The 25,443-nt window shown below is 36.4% G+C and overlaps 1 protein-coding gene across 3 annotated transcripts in view; it reads left to right on the plus strand.

Moving 5' to 3' along the window:
• The window catches only part of LOC149779382 (dynein heavy chain domain-containing protein 1-like), a 457,419-nt gene that overhangs the window by 178,455 nt on the left and 253,521 nt on the right, over positions 1 to 25,443 (plus strand). For all 3 annotated transcript variants that reach the window (XM_089940014.1, XM_089940015.1, XM_089940016.1), the window contains exons 51-55: positions 3,970 to 4,205; positions 8,027 to 8,062; positions 18,422 to 18,590; positions 19,687 to 19,876; positions 21,042 to 21,140. In XM_089940014.1, the coding sequence (XP_089796140.1) occupies positions 3,970 to 4,205; positions 8,027 to 8,062; positions 18,422 to 18,590; positions 19,687 to 19,876; positions 21,042 to 21,140 (730 nt within the window). The remainder of the gene's footprint in view (positions 1 to 3,969; positions 4,206 to 8,026; positions 8,063 to 18,421; positions 18,591 to 19,686; positions 19,877 to 21,041; positions 21,141 to 25,443) is intronic.

A 25,443-nucleotide genomic window follows, 5' to 3' on the forward strand; every position in this document is an offset into this window, starting at 1 on the left:
GCAGAAAGTGTGAAACTCCCTTTCAATTTAAATAGGTTCTGTCCTTAGCCATGATGTGTTCCAGCACCAAGCCAGCCAGACATTGTAGAAATGAATACCTTACAAGCTGGGTTGTCTAAGCTGATTTTATTCAGAATATGGTAAAAATTCTCTTTAATTTGTTCAATTTCAATGTTATTATTAGACCGCTCCGGTGGCCTAGTGGTTAGAGCGTCCGCCTCAGATGCGGTAGGTCATGGGTTTGATCCCCAGCTGAGTGATACCAAAGACTTATAAAAATGGTACTAACAGCTGCCTCACTTGGCGCCCAGCATTAAGAGGTTAGTGTTAGGACTGGTCAGCCTGGTGTCAGGATAATGTGACTGGGTGGGACATCATGCTACATGTCTGCAGAATGATGCCCCAGTGCTAGACATCACTATGAACTGCCACACTGCAGATGTTGTAGCGATATAACTGAAAAATTGTTAAAGCTATGTTAAAAATCCAAATCACACCAATGTTGTTCTTAACATCATTTCCTTCAACACTGATGATAATGTCATCAGACTGAGAAAAGACTGTTTCTCCGATCACATCAAGCATACAACTAACTTCCATCTCAGGTAATGATTTTGACCCAAGGTTTAAAACCTCTCTCACTGACATATTTAATGAATGAGTCACCAATCAGCAGTGTTTGTTTTATGGAAATTTCCTGATGTTTTGGGTCTCTTGAATTCTTTGACAAGGAGAATCCCCGGGTATTGGAAGAGTGAAGAGTTTGAGTGCTAATTTCCTGATGGTTTGGGTCTCTTGAATTCTTTGATGAGAAGAATCCCCAGGTATTGAAGAGTGAAGGGTTTGAGTGTTAATTTCCTAATGTTTTGGGTCTCTTGAATTCTTTGATGAGAAGAATCCCCAGGTATTGAAGAGTGAAGGGTTTGAGTGTTAATTTCCTGATGTTTTGGGTCTCTTGAATTCTTTGATGAGAAGAATCCCCAGGTATTGAAGAGTGAAGAGTTTGAGTGCTAATTTCCTGATGGCTTGGGTCTCTTGAATTCTTTGATGAGAAGAATCCCCTGGTATTGAAGAGTGAAGAGTTTGAGTGTTAATTTCCTGATGTTTTGGGTCTCTTGAATTCTTTGATGAGAAGAATCCCCAGGTATTGAAGAGTGAAGAGTTTGAGTGCTAATTTCCTGATGGCTTGGGTCTCTTGAATTCTTTGATGAGAAGAATCCCCAGGTATTGAAGAGTGAAGAGTTTGAGTGTTAATTTCCTGATGTTTTGGGTCTCTTGAATTCTTTGATGAGAAGAATTCCCTGGTATTGAAGAGTGAAGAGTTTGAGTGTTAATTTTCTGATGTTTTGGGTCTCTTGAATTCTTTGATGAGAAGAATCCCCTGGTATTGGAAGAGTGAAGAGTTTGAGTGTTAATTTCCTGATGTTTTGGGTCTCTTGAATTCTTTGATGAGAAGAATCCCCTGGTATTGAAGAGTGAAGAGTTTGAGTGTTAATTTCCTGATGTTTTGGGTCTCTTGAATTCTTTGAAGAGAAGAATCCCCTGGTATTGGAGTGAAGAATTTGAATGTTAATTTCCTGATGTTTTGGGTCTCTTGAATTCTTTATGGAGAAGAATCCCCTGGTATTGGAAGAATGAAGAGTTTGAGTGCTAATTTCCTGATGTTTTGGGTCTCTTGAATTCTTTGATGAGAAGAATCCCCTGGTATTGAAGAGTGAAGAGTTTGAGTGTTAATTTCCTGATGTTTTGGGTCTCTTGAATTCCTGATGTTTTGGGTCTCTTGAATTCTTTGATGAGAAGAATCCCCTGGTATTGGAAGAGTGAAGAGTTTGAGTGCTAATACTAGAAGAGTGATTCTCACAACATTTTTGTGACCTGAGCTTATCGCCATCCGTTGTATGATTTCCTTTGACAGAATGCATGTCTACTTCATTCCAAATGTGAAGTCACATGAGGGGGTGGGGGTATGTGGTGGGGTGGGGTGGGGATGTGTCACTTAATCAAGTGATGCTGTCCTGGAAAAGAACAGTTTAGGTATAATATTATAGGTAATATTTTCATATTTAATATTGATTTTGATGATATGCAGTGACAACCAGGATTACATAGTTCTGGACATAAATTACTAAGATTTGTAAATGATGTATTTAATGCTAAACCCATCCCCTACTCTTCAAAATTTTAACAAACTTTTTTGACAAAGCTCTTTTAAATGATTTGTCCTCCCCCACAATCACTTTCCACAAAATTAAAATAGTAGTCCCCGTGCTTATCATGGGTGAAATACTGTTAGTTGTTCTTAAGTAAGTCAATCATAACCAAGTGTTTGTTTTAACCTCTCTTATAGTTAATATGATTAAAAGAGAATTTTTCAGATGCACTCTAGAAAGATGGATTTAAACAAAAATATTGACATTGACATTTCTTTGTGAAATCTGAACAGCAAAATCAATAGATATTGCTCTAACTAGACATAAAATTGGTTGCCATAATTCTCCTACAAGAAGCCCATACTAATCCTATTTCCTTCATCAACATAATTTTTAAATAATTTTTGTTTGTGAGGGAAGCTTTACCAGTTGTAAACCAGCTCTTCCATTGTTTTATAATGTACATGGTAGAATTCACATGGTTTATGCCATGGGACTTATTTTAAGACAATTTCCATTGACATGGTGGACACTTGGGCTTATTGTAGGCAAAATAAAAATGTTCAGTAATGCAGTCAGGAACCAATCATACAATTTCATTTATATGTTTCATCTGTGTCTTATCTGCATTGAAGCAGTGAATAATGTCAAAGTCTTGTAATCAAAAGAGGATCAATGTCCATCATATGTCTGATGATGACCTAAATAGCTGTCACATTTTTAAATGATTTGCAATAGCCAAACATCATCATAAAATTATATTAAGATAAATTAGCTGTTAACAGTAGATGCAAAAAATATTCTTTATTTCTTTTTATTGGAGGTAACCATGTAAATTGAGAAGTAGAGCTGTTTATGTTCACTCATTTTGAGTCAAACTTTTTCTGCTTTAGTAAAATTCTGCATAGATTTATATTTCCAGACAGTAAAAAATGTATTCTGTTATCATTGCTTAATTTGTCTTGACAATAATTATTCCATATAAATCCTTGTATTGTAGCATGAAGGTGATACAGGACATGGTACCTAGATGTTAATTATTCCATATAAATCCTTGTATTGTAGCATGAAGGTGATACAGGACATGGTACCTAGATGTTAATTATTCTATATAAATCCTTGTATTGTAGCATGAAGGTGATACAGAATATGGTACCTAGATGTTAATTATTCCATATAAATCCTTGTATTGTAGCATGAAGGTGATACAGGACATGGTACCTAGATGTTAATTATTCCATATAAATCCTTGTATTGTAGCATGAAGGTGATACAGGACATGGTACCTAGATGTTAATTATTCCATATAAATCCTTGTATTGTAGCATGAAGGTGATACAGGACATGGTACCTAGATGTTAATTATTCCATCTTCATTTTGCATTGTGAAAGTTGTAGTGGACTTGGTGCCTTGAAATTAATTATTTCATTATAGACCCTCATATTGTAGCATGAAAGTCAGAGAGGATGTTGTGCCTTGATATTAATTATTCCATATAAATAACTCATTCTGTAACATGATGGTCATAGAGGAACTTGTGCCTTGGCATAACTTATTCCATATTGTAGCATGAAAGTCATAGAGGATGTTGTGCCTTGATATTAATTATTCCATATGAATAACTCATTCTGTAACATGATGGTCATTGAGGAACTTGTGCCTTGGCATAACTTATTCCATATTGTAGCATGAAAGTCATAGAGGATGTTGTGCCTTGATATTAATTATTCCATATGAATAACTCATTCTGTAACATGATGGTCATAGAGGAACTTGTTCCTTGGCATAACTTATTCCATATAATTCCTCATATTGTAGCATGAAGGTCATAGAGGACTTAGTGCGAGATGTTTTCGGACCAACAATCAAGTTCATCCAGAATGAATGCAGTACAGCACTCTTGACAGATGTTGGCCTTTCTGTGGCTAGACTGAATGAAGTTACTTCTGGGATACAGGAAGTGACCTCATTCATCATGATGTTCTCTGCTCTCCTTGACAGAGGATTCTCACGAGATGAATTTGAGAAGAAAATTAGGACCGAAGATCCAGATGGTAATATAAGGTTTTCCTTGAACCTTTCCAGATATGTATACAGTGAAATCTCATTGATCTAAATTCTGATTATTAGATTTTCTCATTATCTGAGCAAATATTTCTGGAACAAATTTTCTCCATCATTAATTCTTTTAATTGATTCCTTACACTTGATTTCTTGTTAGTCTGTCTGGAAACATACATGTCTGAATTAATGTGGTTTCACTGTAGATATTTGCTTATAGTTTGCTTCTTCAAAATAAATGGAAAAATAACTGTATTTTTTATAGGTTTTTTACATGCTTAAGGCAGTAGATATTTTGATAACTATTTGCTTTAACTTATAATTCATGGTGAAGAAGTTTTATCTTAATGCTGTATATATATTTCTCAAACACATTAGTATTTTAGTAGTTTCAGTGCTGATTAGTAGAGCTGTTGCTTTGCTGATTGTGATGAAAGAGTAAGGTGATTGTGCATTTATTATTAAAACTTCGTAGTAAAATGGCTACATTTTTTCAGTCTTAATATTTTATATGGTAGTTTTTAATATTGCTAGAGAGTGCTTTGTTGTAATTATAAAAGTCAGATTTTGTTTAGTCGTAAGGTAAATGGTACACCTCTGCGTTAATAACCTGCACACAATAAGGTTAAAAAACACAGACCCTGGTTTAAGCAAGGCTGCAAGTTACTGAGGTACCTCTGAAAATTTAAGATCTGAATGCCATCTTGGCTGGACATAGGCAATGAGAAGAAGAGGGGTTGCTGTTAGATGGTTTAATATTTGTTTTATATTCATGCTGGGAATAATTATCAACAAAATACTTTTTCTATGAATTTATTTGCTTCTGTGTATAAATGACCCTTTATTTTCAAGATGACCAGCTTTTGAAAAACTGTTAAAACATTAAGAGGTTTAAAGACACATAGCATGTAACCCTGAAAACATTATGTATTATGTCACTACATTTTGTATTTGGATACATTAGAATGTTATTGCTGGTTCACAACAAAACAAGATTTCCTTTTTTCAAAAACTTGAGATATTTAATTCATGAAACATTTGCCATCAGTGTTGAAACTCGATTTTTCAAGAAGAAAAAATATTGTTCTAATTGTAAAATACTGATGCCATGATTTCATTGCAAGTAATAGTGAAATTTCTGTTCATCCTTGAACAAACCTCTGAGTGCCAATTTGGGAATTTTAAATTCACGCTATTTTACATGGATCAAAATGTCAATTAAATATTGTTATTTACAATATACTAAGAATTCTTTTGTAATAGAAAACTTAAAACATATAGCTTCTTATTAAAGGTTGTGAATTTCATTATGTTGAGTCAGATTTCTCTGCACTAACTGCCATTTTCAACGATAAAATGAGCAATACATGTATATCAAAGTTTCTTGATCATAATTTTCTTCACGTTCAACAAAAAGGGCCCAATTTTGGGGGAAATATTTTCTAGAAAAAAAAGGGATCCATGGTTGACTGCACGTTATTAGCAGGTTTGCAAGTTATTGAGGGAGAGATGTACTTGTAAAAATGAATATGCTTTAGTCTAAAGTTCATTTAGTAGTTTATAAGTCAAAATAAATTGATTTTAAAATATAATGTATGAATTACTGATATTACTGAGCAGATTTATACATTCAGAAATAATAAAAAGCTCCCAAATGAGGAATTTGCCTCTCTTTTATTCAATCTGGGTAGGATAAATATAATAAAATACAAGTTTCCGTGGTGGTGAAAATAAATAGTGGTGACAGTGATTCCAGAATACTAATGATTCAAAACACAAACTTTGAAAATCTGTTGCATTTGATGGATAACAATACCCAATTGTAAACTCCAACTCAACTAAATCCAATGAAACCATGAGCCCATTGACAGTCTCTGCTAACATGAGCAGTTGTTCCAAAACATGGCGCCGTTCTTTGTACATTTGAAATTCAATTTAGACTGGAAACAGTCTTTCCATCTATGTAAGTGTGCTCCCCCTGCAGGCTTGGAGATGTAGAATAGGCCCAGTGCCTTCTCTTGTGTCATGAGAAGTGACTAATGGAGACAGGAGCTGCAGTGGCACATATGGTTAGCATGCTAACCTCTTGAATGAGTGGGCATGGGTTCGAATCCTTGGATCAGTTGGGTTCAGATACCATCATGTGTTCTTGACATTGCACTTTACTCCACTTACTTGGGCATTAAATAAACTCAATAACATATTTGTATTGCTGTGCTGTAAAGCACCAAACCAAATGCAATCAATTCAAAGTGCTGTCAAGAAAATGTAATATAATCCCTTCAAGAGCTGGAATGGTTTCTTTATTCCATATATTTTCATTTATACAGAGGGAACAATCAAATATTTTGCTTTTGGATAATCAAATGGAGAAGTATTTTAGTCAATATAAAATATATATTTTAACAAAGTAATAACTTGTCATGTCTGTATCTTGTATCAGTACATTTGCATTTCTTTCATCATAGTTCAAGAATTGGGGCCTCGAGTGGCAGAGTGTTCTAAAGTGCTCTCTGCCACAGATCACTGCCATCTCATGTTTGTCTGCGTGGGTTCAAGTTTCGGGCTTGGCCAATGTGGATATGTGAGAAAGCTTGCCAGTAGCTTCTCGTGGGTCGGTGGTTCCTTCCGGGGTTTTCCTGGGTTCTTCCTCCACCATTAATACTGGCCACCATGTATAGCCTATCTTGTGCTGAAAAATGGCATTAAACCCTATAACAACAACAAGTTCAAGTATTACGAATAAACATGCAATGAAATCAAACTTAAGATGGGATAATTAAGACTCCCTTTGATAAAGAAGAATTGAAACATTTTCAGTTTATGTACATGTTCTTTTCAGGAAATATAAATCAATTTTTTGTAATTTTAATAATGATACACATTGTATAAGTTGAGCCAGAGACATTTTTAGAATTGTATGCAACTATCAACTTCTTGCAAGCTAAGATGGCACTCTCTTCATTTTGGCTTGCATATTCTTTGTAAGCCAGGCTGCACCTTTGCATGTCTGCTTATTGCAGTTATGGTGCATGCCTATTCAGATTCATATAGCATTTAAACATGTCTTCCACATTGATAAGCCAGTCAAGTGAACACACCTGCAGATACTGAGATCTACAGCTGACTTTTGGTTTCTTTTCATGGCTGCTAACTTTCGGGGGTTTGCAAACAATGTCATTTTTTATTGGTATTCAAAATTGATGCTATGTTATAGGATGAGAAAAGGGTCCTACTGTATTAAAACTTGTTGATATGTTTTGGAAAGTATCAAAGGGGTTCTGTTATACTATAGCTTGCTGATTTGCTTTGGAATGGAACAGGGATCCTGCTGTACAATGCTTTGGATGGTAAATGGGGTCTCTAGTATACTAAAATGTGTTGGTATACTTTTGGATGGGAAAAGGGGTCCAATAAAACGTGTTGATATACTTTTGGATGGGAAAAGGGGTCCTATTGTACTAAAACCTGAAGATATGCATAAAGTGGTCTTTATTGTACTAAAACTTGTTGATGTACTTTGGATAGAAAAAAGGGTCATACTGTCTTCATAGATGGATCATTGTTAGATCATTAAATTTGTGCCTTAGAGTATCCTGATGAATAAAAATGAATTCACATAATTCAAGCATTTGATGAAGAAAGCTGTGGTAATATTTACCTCAGAATGTTGTGATGTTTACCTCTACAGGTTATTAAGTAAATTAATCATTAAACTGGAGTAAAAACATCAGTTTGGAAAATATGTTTACAGAGAACTTCATTTTTATAATTGTCATTTATTGTCAAGAATTTAATCATGGCTTTTTTTCAGAGGAAACAAAGCTTATCATCATAACAAGAAATCTTGGTAAAGCATGAGAGCTACATATCTCTACTCCACATTCTCAGTACACCATTTCTTGTCTGCTTCATGCATCCATTATCCTGAGTTCCAGCATGCTTTGCTGTAGAGAAATCTACATATAGACTCCTGTCTGTTGCCATTGAAGATTTAGATTTCCATTATTTAATATAAAAATATGTAAATCATTAGATTCAGAAAATATTTTACCCTACATTCCATACTAAGGGAATTTCATGTGTTCCGACATTTAGGCTAGGTCCATAGCATAAAAAGTATTTGTGTGACTACAAATATCATCTCAGAGCTTGAGATTGAATTTCCATTCTCAGTCAGTGAGAAATTACATTTCAAATGAAATATTATTTGTGATTGGTCAAAATAAAATCTCAAGCTCAAATTGAACACCAAGAGTTTAATGATTTCCAAGCAAAATCTGGTCCCATATTTACAGAACATTTTTAAGTTGAAAACTCTCCCACAAGTTCAAAGTTCAGGTCTGAAAGCCTGTAACATTAATTATAATAAAGTTAGAATTATTGAGCATTCAAGATTTTCTGAACATGGGTTTCAGTGTGTGGCTACTAAAATTCATTGATGTCAACATACCTTCAGTATTATGTCCATTGCTGTAGTTTTAAGCTGGAGCTTGTTGCTCAACAGGGCAAGAGTAAAGTGAAAATAGAAGAAATTACCTGAGGATTCATTTCTTTTGACATTGATGACAAGATACCACACATATATTTCACCCAAAATATGAAATGGCTTATCCTTAGTATGCCGGACTGGTACCTATTGATGAAATGCTACAAGATACAACACATATATTTTACCCAAAATATGAAATGGCTTTTGAAATGTCAGATAAATAAAGATATGTGATAGGAAAAGAAGAAGGTCTGCACCAGCTGCAGCATAGAACCACCTACTGTATGATTGTTATGTGTTCATAATCATATGCATTATATCTTTTGCATTATATTTGTTAATTGCAGAGATGAAATATTCTGTAAATTTTGTGCTATTATTCACCTCTGCTCATTCTACTCATTCCAAGGCAGCTGTATAGGCTGGAGAAGTCACAATTGATAACTTTTACACAATGAGCTATAACAGGCTTGGCACCCATATCTGGTAGGTGCAAGTGTTTGGATTACTCAGGCCTTATCCTTCATCTTGCCTTACAAATCTAATTTCATCATGATATAATTTCTATAAAAAAAAGAAACTGAGAATATATTTCAGCATGTTATTGGTTATAAATATTTAGTTTTAAAAGAAAGATAGTAGGCTGGAAGGAATTTACTCACTATCAAAGACAAAGGTCTAAAAGAATAAAAAGAGTCAATTACCTACTTGAATGAATCGTATAATGGTGTTTGATTGGTTGAATGCCAGTAATGATGTCAGTTTGAAATTATCAGTTGTGCATTAAGTGGTTCTATGTGGAAACTGGCACAACCCCCCTAGTCCAAATATAACCTGAATACTATATTAGAAATATTTTTTAAACCAACAAAATTCAAACAAAAACACAGAAACGTTTTCATTATTAATTTCATTTGTTAAATTTAGTTATTTCCCAAAATTTGCACACTTTTACGTGTTCCTACCTCATTCCTGACCAGCTTTTGTCTTTGTTGACTTTGCTAAGTTTACATTGTGGGGTAAAGGGTTTTCCAGCTTTGTTTGTTATAATTACCACATAAAAATATCACATTATACAAGCTATGATCATATTTGTTTACTAACCCTTGTAATCTGAAAAGACCTTCTGGAAAGAAAACATTTTGTCTTTATCACCTGGACATGGGATCATGATTAATATTCTTGTGCTTTTTCATCTAACATTTTTCACTGTAGAGGCATTAGTAGATGTTTTGTGTGTATGCACATTTGAATAATGTGTACTCTTGATATAGTCACCTATATTAGTTATTTCAACTTTAGAAATTAATTTAGAATGATCATCATTCATTGTTTAACTTTATTTATGAAAATTTCAAGGCTTGCTATTGATAGAATGTTAACAGTACAAGGTGTTAAATTTACTTTGCAACTTGAAACTCATACTATATTTAGTCAATGAGAAGCCCATTCTTGGTGATAAGCCCTTGAAATTGTACTATATTTCACCAATGAGAAGCCCATTCTTGATGATAAGCCCATGAAATTGTACTATATTTCACCAATGAGAAGCCCATTCTTGATGTTAGGCCCTTGAAAATAAAACCAAATTTAGCCAATTAGAAGCCCATTCTTGATGATAAGCACTTGAAACTCATGCCATATTGAGCCATTGAGAAGCCATTTCTTAATTATTGGCCCTTGAAAATTGTACTATATTTAACCAATGAGAAACCCATTCTTGGTGATAGACCCTTGAGAATGATACAACATTTAGCCAGTAAGGAGCCCATTCCTGATGATAACCCTTAGTAATACTTTTATAAAAAGTTAGCAGATATTTACTATTGAAATCTTTGATGATAAGCCCACCTGCTAATTTTTGACTAATTTACTTGGTTGGTCACCTGGTCCCCATTTCAGTAAACATCTCAAAATTTCTTTCTGAAATTGAGACATTTTAATATTTATCTTATTGCTTGGTAACAGTGAGTTTTTCACAGAGCATTCAGCAGACCACAAGTATTAAAACACAGTCATAAAATCTAGAATATTCCTTAAAGGACTTTTACTCTAACGAAATGTTAATTATTTCCTCAAAGTTCAAGAATTCTTCAGTAATTTGTTCAAGAATATAAAAGTTTCCATTTGTCAGATTTTGACATTAAATTATGGTTTTGCATTGTATCCTCCATCAGTACTGTTGACACAAATATAAGTATGATAAGCAAGATATTGTAAAAAATGAGGAGAAGCTTTGAAAACAATTTTGAAAATCAGGGTCAGGTCTTATACAGAAAGAATACTGTTACTTATCTGTTATGAACTTGTAATACATTTTATTACTAGGAATAGCTCTGGCAGCTGCAACATTTATTTGTGCCAAATAACAAAGAACCTGATCTACCAGTGGATTACAGTATATATACTCTCATATCAGTCAGATCCTACTACAAACTGCATAGACCCATAGCTGCCATTGCATAATGCACCAGAAGATCTGGATTTATGATATTTATTACAACTAATCAGTCCAACAAGCAAGATAGACCCTGATCTGCCTGTACATTTACTTATGGCAAATCACAGTCTATGTTAAAGTGTATTTTCAGCATATATGGTATGTGATGGCACACATAGTATGAGTCTTACGTGTTTCAAGGTAAATGTGGTTTATAAATAGTCAGTACTTAATGAAATGAAAAAGTCACAACTGTGGTATAAAAAAAATGGTAACCAAAAAGAAAAAGGGTTTATAAATTATATTGTATCATGTTTATGCATGTACTTGTCAGATATCTGAAGACCACTAATGATAATGCTTAAAGGATAGGGTTTGTAGAGTTTGGTTTGGCCAGCATGGTCGTAGTCCCCAGCCTAAACCTCTACCTCAAAGATCATTTAATGCCTTTATTCAAGATGACCAGAGTACTTAATATAAGACCTGTTTCAATTGCTTTGTTCCTTCTTCAATCAAATGCATTACCCAGTCATGAGACATTAGGATAACATCCAATATCTCACAATATCCAGCTATCCCAAGCTAAAACATTAAAAAAAATTCTTTGGGCTTGTTGAACTAATGAGAGCGCTGAAAAGTCATCTGCTTGCCCCAATATAAATTTAACAATTGTAGTCTTTCTTGTAGGGATAGAGGTCAAATCAGTACTTCCACTCACGCCTGGTCAGTATGCTGTCATAATAGGACTCACACACAAAAAATCATTTTATTTTTGACTTTTTACCAGTTTGAGTGATTAACTTTGTGTTTTTCATGACAGGGAAGTATATTCCATCTATTTTCTTGCTAACTTTTTTCTTCATCATATATGAATATTTTGCACTTCATTTTCTGTTTTGTTATATAAACCTAATTTTACATCATCTTGACTTCCTAATGGAAATAGTACTTAACAATTCGTCTCAGTACTCAACTTTTTTGCATCTCATATCCAGTAATTAATTATTTATTCCCCAAAATAAGATCATTTCAGTAAATTTTCTCCAACCTTTATGTTAATTCATAGTGTCCACTTTATTGCAGTCTAAACTTGATGCTAGACTCATTTCACCTGTGTATGGCATTGTTTTGCTCTCATTAAAAGACAATGAACAGAATTAAGTGTGTGGTCCATAAGAAATTCATGCTGACTGAAGATTAAAAGCCTACATATATTAGCTGTCAGTTTAACTATGCCTATGAAATCTGTTTAAAGAGAGATGGATGACAGTTCAGTTTTAAACAGTTAACCCAGGCTAGCAAGAAAGCCAAGAAGCACTCCCATAAGGATATGAATGCCATTAGCACTGTCACCGACACTGCCTCAATTGTCAGTTGTTGTATGTCCCAGACATTCTTGACCTGAAGTTTGCAAGTTGCTACAAAGATCTGGCAATCTTTGGTGCCTCAGACTTCTCATAAACCTTTAGCTCCACCATTGCCAACATTGGTACAGCCATCATTCCAGCACTGAACAGACTCTTGTGCCAGCATCTTCATAGTATGGCAACCCAAATGAACCAGTTCTGGACAAGCCTTCACCATATATAGCCCTAGTACTGGCTGTGGTGATTGATCTTTGGTAGCCAGTACTGGACCTTGGCACCAGATGTTTACTCCATCTGCAGTACAGTCTTGACTTGCACCCTAATACAAGGACTGTGTACATTGATGTGTCTTTTGAAGTATACCCAGTCCCTGAGTCAAGATGCAGACAGCAAGCAGTTCTAGTCTGCTTGGTTGGTGGTATCTTATGCTGCTTTGAAAGGCAACTTAGAACTTAAGTGTCAGCAGGCATTGCTTTTTGCCCACTTTCCCAGAGAAGTGGTCACAGGACATATAGAGAGAATGACAGATTTTGGCCCAATTTCTCTCCCTGTAAGCCTTCCAATAGAAAATGATACCATGTTTGTGCTACTCTTTTCTGGCATTTCAGTGGTGAGGGATGAGTTCAACACTTTTCCACAGAATAGGAAAGAATCTACATGTTGGTCATTCCAAATGTCTCTAAGGACCTCCAGATTATGTTCAGTGACGCCCCGACTGTCAAGGGTTCCCTGTGCTGCAAAGCTTCCCAGAGACTCATACAAAGCAGATGCTTTGCAGCAGGAAATAAACCTTGTCTCAAGAAAAGAATAGAAGAGACTGTTCAGAACACATGCTCAGTGGAATTAAACTACAGACTTTTACTAGTTCACAAAGCTGTTGCAAAGATCAGATCAGTCATAGATCCAAGCTCTCTCAAAAAACACAATCATCCAGGATCAAAATGGAGACAACAGGACTGGTCCTTGATGCCAGTCAGCCTAAAACTCCAAGAAGCATACCTTTTTATTTTCATCCACATAGCTTCCGAGAAATTCCTATGGTTTACTTTCAAAGATGCAGTGTACTAGCTAAAGGCATCCCTATTATCAGAATCCTTGTTCCTGGGTATAGAACAGAGCGAACCATGTCACATTTCAGAACCATGTTGTGTCAGTTTCATCAAATTACCTGGATGAAATTCTCAAAGAGCATAAGTGATAATTTTTTGACACCAAGTCATGAAATATATTGTTGTGCTCTTATTTTGCCTTGGACTCCTTGTCAGCAGGGACAAATCTGATCACATTCCTTTCCAGCACTTCATTCATTAGGGCAGGAAGTTCAAAACCTCTTTGAATCGAGTTTGTCTTCCTAATATAATGCCTTGAATTTAATCTTGATGGTCTGTTGTATCCCAGGCAGGCGATGAGAGTTGAATTTCAGCCCAGGGAATTTCTTCACCTCTTGGGTCTTTTGAAAGTACTTGTTGATTCCCTCCTTCTGGGCCCTTGTACTTCAAACCCCTGCAGATAATTCTTCTTTTCTGGTTTAGACCAATACTTTACCCACTAGACCAAATGTGCATTGTTGTACTGATACTTTACCCTCTAGACCAAATGTGCATTGTTGTACTGATACTTTACCCTCTAGACCAAATGTGCATTGTTGTACTGATACTTTACCCACTAGACCAAATGTGCATTGTTGTACTGATACTTTACTCTCTAGACCAAATGTGCATTGTTGTACTGATACTTTACCCTCTAGACCAAATGTGCATTGTTGTACTGATACTTTACCCTCTAGACCAAATGTGCATTGTTGTACTGATACTTTACCCTCTAGACCAAATGTGCATTGTTGTACTGATACTTTACCCTCTAGACCAAATGTGCATTGTTGTACTGATACTTTACCCTCTAGACCAAATGTGCATTGTTGTACTGATACTTTACCCTCTAGACCAAATGTGCATTGTTGTACTGATACTTTACCCACTAGACCAAATGTGCATTGTTGTACTGATACTTTACCCTCTAGACCAAATGTGCATTGTTGTATTGATACTTTACCCTCTAGACCAAATGTGCATTGTTGTACTGATACTTTACCCTCTAGACCAAATGTGCATTGTTGTACTGATACTTTACCCTCTAGACCAAATGTGCATTGTTGTACTGATACTTTACCCTCTAGACCAAATGTGCATTGTTGTACTGATACTTTACCCTCTAGACCAAATGTGCATTGTTGTACTGATACTTTACCCTCTAGACCAAATGTGCATTGTTGTACTGATACTTTACCGTCTAGACCAAATGTGCATTGTTGTACTGATACTTTACCCTCTAGACCAAATGTGCATTGTTGTACTGATACTTTACCCTCTAGACCAAATGTGCATTGTTGTACTGATACTTTACCCTCTAGACCAAATGTGCATTGTTGTACTGATACTTTACCCTCTAGACCAAATGTGCATTGTTGTACTGATACTTTACCCTCTAGACCAAATGTGCATTGTTGTACTGATACTTTACCCTCTAGACCAAATGTGCATTGTTGTACTGATACTTTACCCTCTAGACCAAATGTGCATTGTTGTACTGATACTTTACCCTCAAGACCAAATGTGCATTGTTGTACTGATACTTTACCCTCAAGACCAAATGTGCATTGTTGTACTGATACTTTACCCTCTAGACCAAATAATTATATGAGGTCCCAATTCAGTCAATTAGAAGACCTCTCGTGGATTATGGTCTGCAGGATCAACTGAAGGGAATCATGATCTGCACAGACACCAGCCAACTGGCTGGAGTGTCCACTTCCTACTCTCTTTTCAAGAAGTAAGCAAGGATTAGTCCCTTAAGGAATATTCCATGCACATCAACCTCCTGGAACATGAAAGTACACCAAATGCATTTCAGTAAAGTTCAGGAGACATTGGAAAACAGCATCATCATTCTTTCCAACAACTTGGCTGTCATTAATTATCACAGAAGGCAAGGGGAACCAAGTCCAAAGATATCTGTCTTCTTGCTTGGGACATTGTCTGGTGGTATAAACATTGACTAGTCCACTTTCAAGTCTGCTGCATCCCAGGCAGGCTCAGTGTACTAGTAGACTGACTGTCATGATGGAATCGAATCTGCTGTATCCTAGGCAGGCTCATTGTACTAGTAGACTGACTGTCCAGATGGAATCAAGTCTGTTGTATCCCAGGCAGGCTCACTATACTAGTAGACTGACTGTCATGATGGAATCAAGTCTGCTGTATCCCAGGCAGGCTCAGTGTACTAATAGACTGACTGTCATGATGGAATTAAGTCAGCTGTATCCCAGGCAGGCTCACTGTACTAGTAGACTGACTGTCCAGATGGAATCAAGTCTGATGTATCCTAGGCAGGCTCAGTGTACTAGTAGACTGACTGTCCAGATGGAATCAAGTCTGCTGTATCCTAGGCAGGCTCAGTGTACTAGTAGACTGACTAACCAGATGGAATCCAGTCTGTTGTATCCTAGGCAGGCTCAGTGTACTAGTAGACTGACTGTCCAGATGGAATCAAATATGCTGTATCCTAGGCAGGCTCAGTGTACTAGTAGACTGACTGTCCAGATGGAATCAAGTCTGTTGTATCCCAGGCAGGCTCATTGTACTAGTAGACTGACTGTCCTGATGGAATCAAGTCTGCTGCATCCCATGCAGGCTCAATGTACTAGTAGATTGACTGTCCAGATGGAATCAAGTCTGATGTATCCTAGGCAGGCTCAGTGTACTAGTAGACTGACTGTCCAGATGGAATCAAGTCTGTTGTATCCCAGGCAGTCTCAGTGTACTAGTAGACTGACTGTCCTGATGGAATCAAGTCTGCTGTATCCTAGGCAGGCTCATTGCACTAGTAGACTGACTGTCCAGATGGAATCAAATCTGCTGTATCCTAGGCAGGCTCATTGTACTAGTAGACTGACTGTCCAGATGGAATCAAGTCTGATGTATCCTAGGCAGGCTCAGTGTACTAGTAGACTGACTGTCCAGATGGAATCAAGTCTGCTGTATCCTAGGCAGGCTCAGTGTACTAGTAGACTGACTAACCAGATGGAATCCAGTCTGTTGTATCCTAGGCAGGCTCAGTGTACTAGTAGACTGACTGTCCAGATGGAATCAAATATGCTGTATCCTAGGCAGGCTCAGTGTACTAGTAGACTGACTGTCCAGATGGAATCAAGTCTGTTGTATCCCAGGCAGGCTCATTGTACTAGTAGACTGACTGTCCTGATGGAATCAAGTCTGCTGCATCCCATGCAGGCTCAATGTACTAGTAGATTGACTGTCCAGATGGAATCAAGTCTGATGTATCCTAGGCAGGCTCAGTGTACTAGTAGACTGACTGTCCAGATGGAATCAAGTCTGTTGTATCCCAGGCAGTCTCAGTGTACTAGTAGACTGACTGTCCTGATGGAATCAAGTCTGCTGTATCCTAGGCAGGCTCATTGCACTAGTAGACTGACTGTCCAGATGGAATCAAATCTGCTGTATCCTAGGCAGGCTCATTGTACTAGTAGACTGACTGTCCAGATGGAATCAAATCTGCTGTATCCTAGGCAGGCTCAGTGTACTAGTAGACTGACTGTCCTGATGGAATCAAGTCTGCTGTATCCTAGGCAGGCTCAGTGTACTAGTAGACTGACTATCCAGATGGAATCAAGTCTGTTGTATCCTAGGCAGGCTCAGTGTACTAGTAGACTGACTGTCATGATGGAATCAAATATGCTGTATCCTAGGCAGTCTCAGTGTACTAGTAGACTGACTGTCCAGATGGAATCAAGTCTGTTGTATCCCAGGCAGGCCCATTGTACTAGTAGACTGACTGTCCAGATGGAATCAAGTCTGCTGCATCCCAGGCAGGCTCAGTGTACTAGTAGAGTGACTGTCCAGATGGAATCAAGTCTGCTGCATCCCAGGCAGGCTCAGTGTACTAGTAGAGTGACTGTCCAGATGGAATTAAGTCTGCTGTATCCTATGCAGGCTCAGTGTACTAGTAGTTATACAAACATGTCATCTATGTATGTATACAAACATGTCATCTATGTATGCTTACAAACATGTCATCTATGTATGCATTCAAACAAATCACATATGTATGCATACAAACAAATCCACTATGTATGCATACAAACATGACATCTGTGTATTTATACAAACATGACATCTGTGTATTTATACAAACATGACATCTGTATATGCAATACAAACAAGCATACACAAATGATTTATTTGTATGCATACAAAGATGATTTCTTTGTATGCTTATATAAATGACATCGTTGTATTCATACACAGATGACATGTTTGTATGCATACATTGATGACATGTTTGTAAGCATACATAAATGACATGTTTGTAAGCATACACAGATGACATATTTTTATGCATACATAGAAGGTATGTTTGTATGTATACATAGATGACTTGTTTGTATGCATACGTAGATGACATGCTTAGAGTATCATGCAGTCATAGAAATTTTTATAGTCCTTTGAAATTTTTAAACTTAGACTTTTGGTCTGCATATCTGTAGTGGGGGCATATATGTTTATCAAACACAAATCTAGTTTAATGTAAAAATTGGTTTCTCCCAAAGTAACTTCATGTAGAAATGTTAAAGTAATACTTTTCACAGTTTCCATTTAATGTAATGAAATAAATAGCTATTGTAATTGGTAATTGCTCACTAAAATAAAAAGGAATTTTTTTGTTGTCGTTAATCCTTTGATTCATATGGAGTGATCAAAAGTAGTTTAAACTTATTTCAGTCTAATATGCCAAAGAGTATCAAAAATTTCTCTAATTGCTTCTTATATATGCTCAGGTTTTAAAACATTAAAAAAAAATTCCTTACATGCATACCATTATGTACACTATCAGATGAGAAGCGGATGACATCTGGCATGGCGGGGGCCTCAAGGGGGCAGGCTAACAGCCGAATGACCAGCAGCTCACAGATTGAACAGAGCATTCCAAATTATATGAACCTGATGAAGGGCATGTTTGCCATGGCATATATCTGGGCATTTGGAGGACACCTGCATGAAAGGTAAACAAATATACTGCTGTAAATTTGCCCTCAGTTTTTAAATACCCTTTGCAAACACAAGCTGTCTTAAGATAAGTGTATATGCCATTTTGTGACTGTTTTTCATAACTCTGTCCTGTTCAGAATTTGAATTGGATACAAATATCATATTAATTGCAAAGTAGTAAACTGGCCTATTTCCAGTACAATATTAGTCACTGTTGAGTTTTTTTGTTTACTTGTTAGTGCCTAATGTTTAATTACCTACTATTTTTGCATGTCACTCAGTATTATTTCCACAGACATCCTAATTATTGGTGCCCAGTCTGACACAGCCATGACATGGTGCTGGTATGATAACACCATGACAGGGATCGTATTGGTTAAGCTTTAGATGGATCTTGAATGCAAATAGTACTGAGGGGTTGCTACTTAGAAAGCTCATTTCACTGATTAAGTGTCTCACAAATTTACCATATACAAGTTGAGTCCAACTGCAAACTGCATAGACCATCACATAATGCACTGACAAATCTGGGAATGTTCAGTTTGTAAGGAGTAATCAGTAGAACACACAATATAGACCCTGATCTGCAGGTGCATTATGCTCTGAAAGATGATGATCTTTGTTGTTTGACTCTAATTTTAAGCAAGTATATACAGTAAAAGAATGTGATTTGATGCATTAATTACTAGTGCTTTCATTTGGTTATATTTATAAAACTGTTTCTAATGTTGCTATTGTTTGTAAAGTCATATTGGACAGAATGTGCATTAGAATAGCAGACATGTACCATAAATACTCACTCATTAGTCAGCATAGTACACCATGTACCATAAATACTCACTCATTAGTCAGCATAGTACACCAGCAGACCAAGGTATATGTTGTTTATGAACCAAACAAATTCAAAAGGGCCTGGTCAATCAGATTGCTGTAAATTGTATTGACAAAAGAAAAATTTAATTATTTGTTTTTGAAATGCCTGTCCAGTTAAAGAAAAGCAGTGATGAACTCCATTGATAATTCTACATGTAATATGCTTTTGAAATGCCTTAAAGAAAAGTAGTGTTGAATTCCATTGATTTAATTCTACATGTCATATACTTTTTATAGGCACAAAGATAAGTTCCATAAGTTTGCTCATGATTGCCTGTACAGAGCAACCCACCCCATCCGTTTGCCCCTTGTGGGCACTGTATTTGATTACAACTTGGATGAGACAACAGGTGCATTTGTGCGTTGGAGTCAGAAAGCACAGGGTGCATCTAAAAGCATTGCTGGGGGCTTCATTCTGACACCTGAGGTAGGTTATAATTAGCTTTTTTCTAAGCTTCATCATGAAAAGAATACACCAACCAAAATATCAATCATGTTTTATTTTACCAAGTTACACAGTTTGAATAATATTTATTGATTAATAAATTCATTGAGTACAACTTTCCATTCACTAATTCTAATCGATCATGAAATATTGCTGACCAGGAAAACACTAAATAAAAATATTTTTAGGAAACAGTCATGACAGACAGTTTCCATTTGTCATGTGGAAAATTGCTGGATTGTATTGCCTCGTTTCATTTTACTGACATGTAGAGATGTTGTATCAGGGTTTTGTCTAAGATCTAGTTGATGGCCAATTTTGTCATCTGATGATTGTTGTTTCATCTCAAGAAGGTATGTTTCAGAAAAAAGAATTCCCCAGGTACATGTGAAATTGGACAGTTTTTGCATCATTGATTTCATTTCACTGTACCTCCTGGCAGACATGCTGTCTGTTCTAACTTGCCTCCATTGCTCCCAGTTTTTCAAGAACAGCCACTTGTTCTGAAAAATAGGAAAAGCCTTGTGTATATTTAAACATATAGCAATCATGTAAAATCTTACCCAAACAGTAAAACTTGAACGCTGTATATTCAGCATGAGTACTTGAACACTGTATATTCAGCATGAATACTTGAACACTGTATATTCAGTATGAGTACTTGAACACTGTATATTCAGTATGAGTACTTGAACACTGTATATTCAGTATGAGTACTTGAACACTGTATATTTAGCATGAGTACTTGAACACTGTATATTCAGTATGAGTACTTGAACACTGTATATTCAGTATGAGTACTTGAACACTGTATATTCAGTATGAGTACTTGAACACTGTATATTCAGTATGAGTACTTGAACTGTATATTCAGCATGAGTACTTGAACACTGTATATTCAGTATGAGTACTTGAACACTGTATATTCAGTATGAGTACTTGAAGACTGTATATGAGTATGAGCACTTCATCACTGTATATTCAGCTTGAGTACTTGAACACTGTATATTCAGTATGAATAACTAGTTGAATAAACTCCTCAGGAATCATAATATGAAAGCAAATTTAATTTACATTATAACCTCATAAATGATGTCAAGGAAAACATGAATAGCAAACATGATGGTGCTAATATTGACTGTTTTAGGTTGAGAAGTACACATTCCTGACAGACCTGATGCTGGGGTCTCACCAGCCTGTCCTTATTACTGGGATGCCAGGAGTGGGAAAGACTTCATTTATTCAGGTATTTTACACTTCCCCAGAGAGAAAGTTAATTAAAAAAAGAAAATATGTGGATTCAATAAGCATTTTGGTCATCTTAAATAAGTTTCAAATAGACTTGAGGTAAAAGTAATTTTACATATGCTTTGTAATTTATGGGTTTATGGGGATCATAGCCTTTAAATTAAATGGCTATGGATACACATTTTTTTTTCAAATTTGACAAACAGTGACAGATCCATGAGATTAGAGCATTTTGAAGTTGTCTTACATCTGTTATATTTTAAATATTTGTAAACCGTTCAATTTGTATTATTTTACAATACATCCTAGACTCAAGTTTTATCTGTATTTGTATAAATATGTTTAAACATTTCTAGAAAAATAAGACTTTTGTTTTAATTACTTTGATATTTTTGCAGTTAAGTACAAGATGGAATGACATATTCATGGCTAAGTTGAAGGTGGGGTGATATATTCATGGTTAAATACAAGATGAAGTGACAGACTCATGGTTAAATACTAGGTGGAGTGATATATTCATGGTAAATTACTAGGTGGAGTGATATAATCACAGTTAAGTACTGAGATGAGTGATATATTCATCGTTAAGTTCAAGGTGGAGTTAAATATTCATGGTGGAGAACTAGGTGGAGTGACATTCATGGTTAAGTACCAGGTGGAGTGAATATTCATGGTTAAGTACTGGGTGGAGTGACATATTCATGGCTAAGTATTGGGTGGAGTGACGTATTCATGGTCAAGTACTAGGTGGAGTGATATTTTCATGGTTAAGTACTTGGTGGAGTGATATATTCATGGTTATGTTTGAGGTGGACTGACATATTCATGGTTAAGTACTGGGTGGAGTGATATATTTATGGTTAAGTTCAAGGTGGAGTGACATATTCATGGTCAAGTACTAGGTGGAGTGATATTTTCATGGTTAAGTACTGGGTGGAGTGATATATTCATGGTTAAGTACTGGGTAGAGTGATATGTTCATTGTTAAGTTGAAAGTGGAGTTAAATATTCATGGTGGAGAACTAGGTGGAGTGACATATTCATGGTTAAGTACTGGGTGGAGTGACTTATTCATGGTTAAGTTCAGGTTCGAATGACGTATTCATGGTTAAATTCTAATTGGAGTGATATATTCATGGTCAAGTACTAGGTGGAGTGATATTTTTGTGGTTAAGTACTTGGTGGAGTGATATATTCATGGTTATGTTTGAGGTGGAGTGACATATTCATGGTTAAGTACTGGGTGGAGTGATATATTTATGGTTAAGTTCAAGGTGGAGTGACATATTCATGGTCAAGTACTAGGTGGAGTGATATTTTCATGGTTAAGTACTGGGTGGAGTGATATATTCATGGTTAAGTTCATGGTGGAGTGACATATTCATGGTTAAGTACTGGGTGGAGTGATATATTTATGGTTGAGTTCAAGGTGGAGTGACATATTCATGGTCAAGTACTAGGTGGAGTGATATTTTCATGGTTAAGTACTGGGTGGAGTGATATATTCATGGTTAAGTTCATGGTGGAGTGACATATCCATGGTTAAGTTCAAGGTGGGGTGATATATTCATGGTTAAATACAAGATGGAGTGACATATTCATGGTTAAGTACTGGGTGGAGTGATATATTTATGGTTAAGTTCAAAGTGGAGTGACATATTCATGGTCAAGTACTAGGTGGAGTGATATTTTCATGGTTAAGTACTTGGTGGAGTGATATATTCATGGTTAAGTTCAAGGTAGATTGACATATTCATGGTTAAGTTCAAGGTGGAGTGACATATTCATGGTTAAGTTCAAGGTGGAGTTAAATATTCATGGTGGAGAACTAGGTGGAGTAACCTATTCATTTTTAAATACTGGGTGGAGTGACATATTCAAGGTTAAGTACTGGGTGGAGTGATATATTCATGGTTAAGTACTGGGTGGAGTGACATATTCATGGTTATGTTCGAGGTGGAGTGACCTATTCATGGTTAAGTACTGGGTAGAGTGACATATTCATGGTTAAGTGCTGGGTGGAGTGACATATTCATGGTTAAGTACTGGGTGGAGTGAATATTCATGGTTGAGAACTAGGTGGAGTGACATTCATGGTTACGTACTGGGTGGAGTGGCATATTCATGGTTAAGTACTGGGTGGAGTGACATATTCATGGTTAAGTACTGGGTGGAGTGACATATTCATGGTTAAGTACTGGGTGGAGTGAATATTCATGGTTGAGAACTAGGTGGAGTGACATATTCATGGTTAAGTACTGGGTGGAGTGACATATTCATGGTTAAGTTCAGGTTTGAGTGATGTATTCATGGTTAAGTTCTAATTGGAGTGATATATTCATGGTCAAGTACTAGCTGGAGTGATATGTTTGTGGTTAAGTACTTGGTGGAGTGATATATTCATGGTTATGTTTGAGGTGGAGTTACATATTCATGGTTAAGTACTGGGTGGAGTGATATATTTATCGTTAAGTTCAAGGTGGTATGACATATTCATGGTCAAGTACTAGGTGGAGTGATATTTTCATGGTCACGTACTGGGTGGAGTGATATATTCATGGTTAAGTTCAAGGTGGAGTGACATATTCATGGTTAAGTTCAAGGTAGATTGACATATTCATGGTTAAGTTCAAGGTAGATTGACATATTCATGGTTAAGTTCAAGGTAGATTGACATATTCATGGTTAAGTTCAAGGTAGATTGACATATTCATGGTTAAGTTCAAGGTGTAGTGACATATTCATGGTTAAGTTCAAGGTCGAGTTAAATATTCATGGTGGAGAACTAGGTGGAGTGACCTATTCATGGTTAAGTACTGGGTGGAGTGACATATTCATGGTTAAGTACTGGGTGGAGTGACATATTCATGGTTAAGTTCAAGGTGGAGTGACATTCATGGTTAAGTACTGGGAGGAGTGACCTATTCATGATTAAGTACTGGGTGGAGTGACATATTCATGGTTAAGTTCAAGGTGGAGTGACATATTCATGGTTAAGTACTGGGTGGAGTGACCTATTCATGCTTAAGTACTTGGTGGAGTGATATATTCATGGTTAAGTTCAAGGTGGAGTGACATATTCATGGTTAAGTACTGGGTGGAGTGAATATTCATATTTAAGTACTGGGTGGAGTGACCTATTCATGGTTAAGTACTGGGTGGAGTGACATATTTATGGTTAAGTACTAGGTGGAGTGACATATTCATGGTTAAGTACTGGGTAGAGTGACATGTTCATGGTTAAGTACTAGGTGGAGTGACATATTCATGGTTAAGTACTGGGTAGAGTGACATATTCATGGTTAAGTACTAGGTGGAGTGACATATTCATGGTTAAGTACTGGGTAGAGTGACATATTCATGGTTAAGTACTAGGTGGAGTGACATATTCATGGTTAAGTTCTAGGTGGAGTGACATATTCATGTTTAAGTTCTAGGTGGAGTGAATTATTCATGGTTATGTTCGAGGTGGAGTGACCTATTCATGGTTAAGTACTGGGTAGAGTGATATATTCAAGGTTAAGTACTGGGTGGAGTGACATATTCATGGTTAAGTACTAGGTGGAGTGACATATTCATGTTTAAGTTCTAGGTGGAGTGAATTATTCATGGTTATGTTCGAGGTGGAGTGACCTATTCATGGTTAAGTACTGGGTGGAGTGATATATTCATGGTTAAGCACAAGGTGGAGTGACATATTCATGGTTAAGTTCAATGTGGAGTGATATATTCATGGTTAAGTTCAAGGTGGAGTGAAATATTCATGGTTAAGTACTGAGTGGAGTGACGTATTCAGTGTTAAGTACTGGATTGAGTGACATATTTTGGTTAAGTACTGGGTGGAGTGGCATATTCATGGTTAAGTGCTGGGTGGAGTGAATATTCATGGTTAAGTACTGGGTGGAGTGACCTATTCATGGTTAATTACTGGGTGGAGTGACATACATATTCATGGTTAAGTACTGGGTGGAGTGGCATATTCATGGCTAAGTACTCGGTGGAGTGACATATTCATGGTTAAGTACTGGGTGGAGTGACCTATTCATGGTTAAGTACTGGGTGGAGTGACCTATTCATGGTTAAGTACTGGGTGGAGTGACATATTCATGGTTAAGTGCTGGGTGGAGTGAATATTCATGGTTAAGTTCTAGGTGGAGTGATATATTCATGGTTATGATCGAGGTGGAGTGACCTATTCATGGTTAAGTGCTGGGTGGAGTGATATATTCATAGCTAAGTTCAAGGTGGAGTGACATATTCATGGCTAAGTTCAAGGTGGAGTGATATTTTCATGGTTAAGT

The sequence above is a fragment of the Sinohyriopsis cumingii genome, chromosome 17 (genome assembly GCF_028554795.1).
Source record: "Sinohyriopsis cumingii isolate HCF-2022 chromosome 17, ASM2855479v2, whole genome shotgun sequence".
In the NCBI taxonomy this organism is placed as follows: domain Eukaryota; kingdom Metazoa; phylum Mollusca; class Bivalvia; order Unionida; family Unionidae; genus Sinohyriopsis; species Sinohyriopsis cumingii.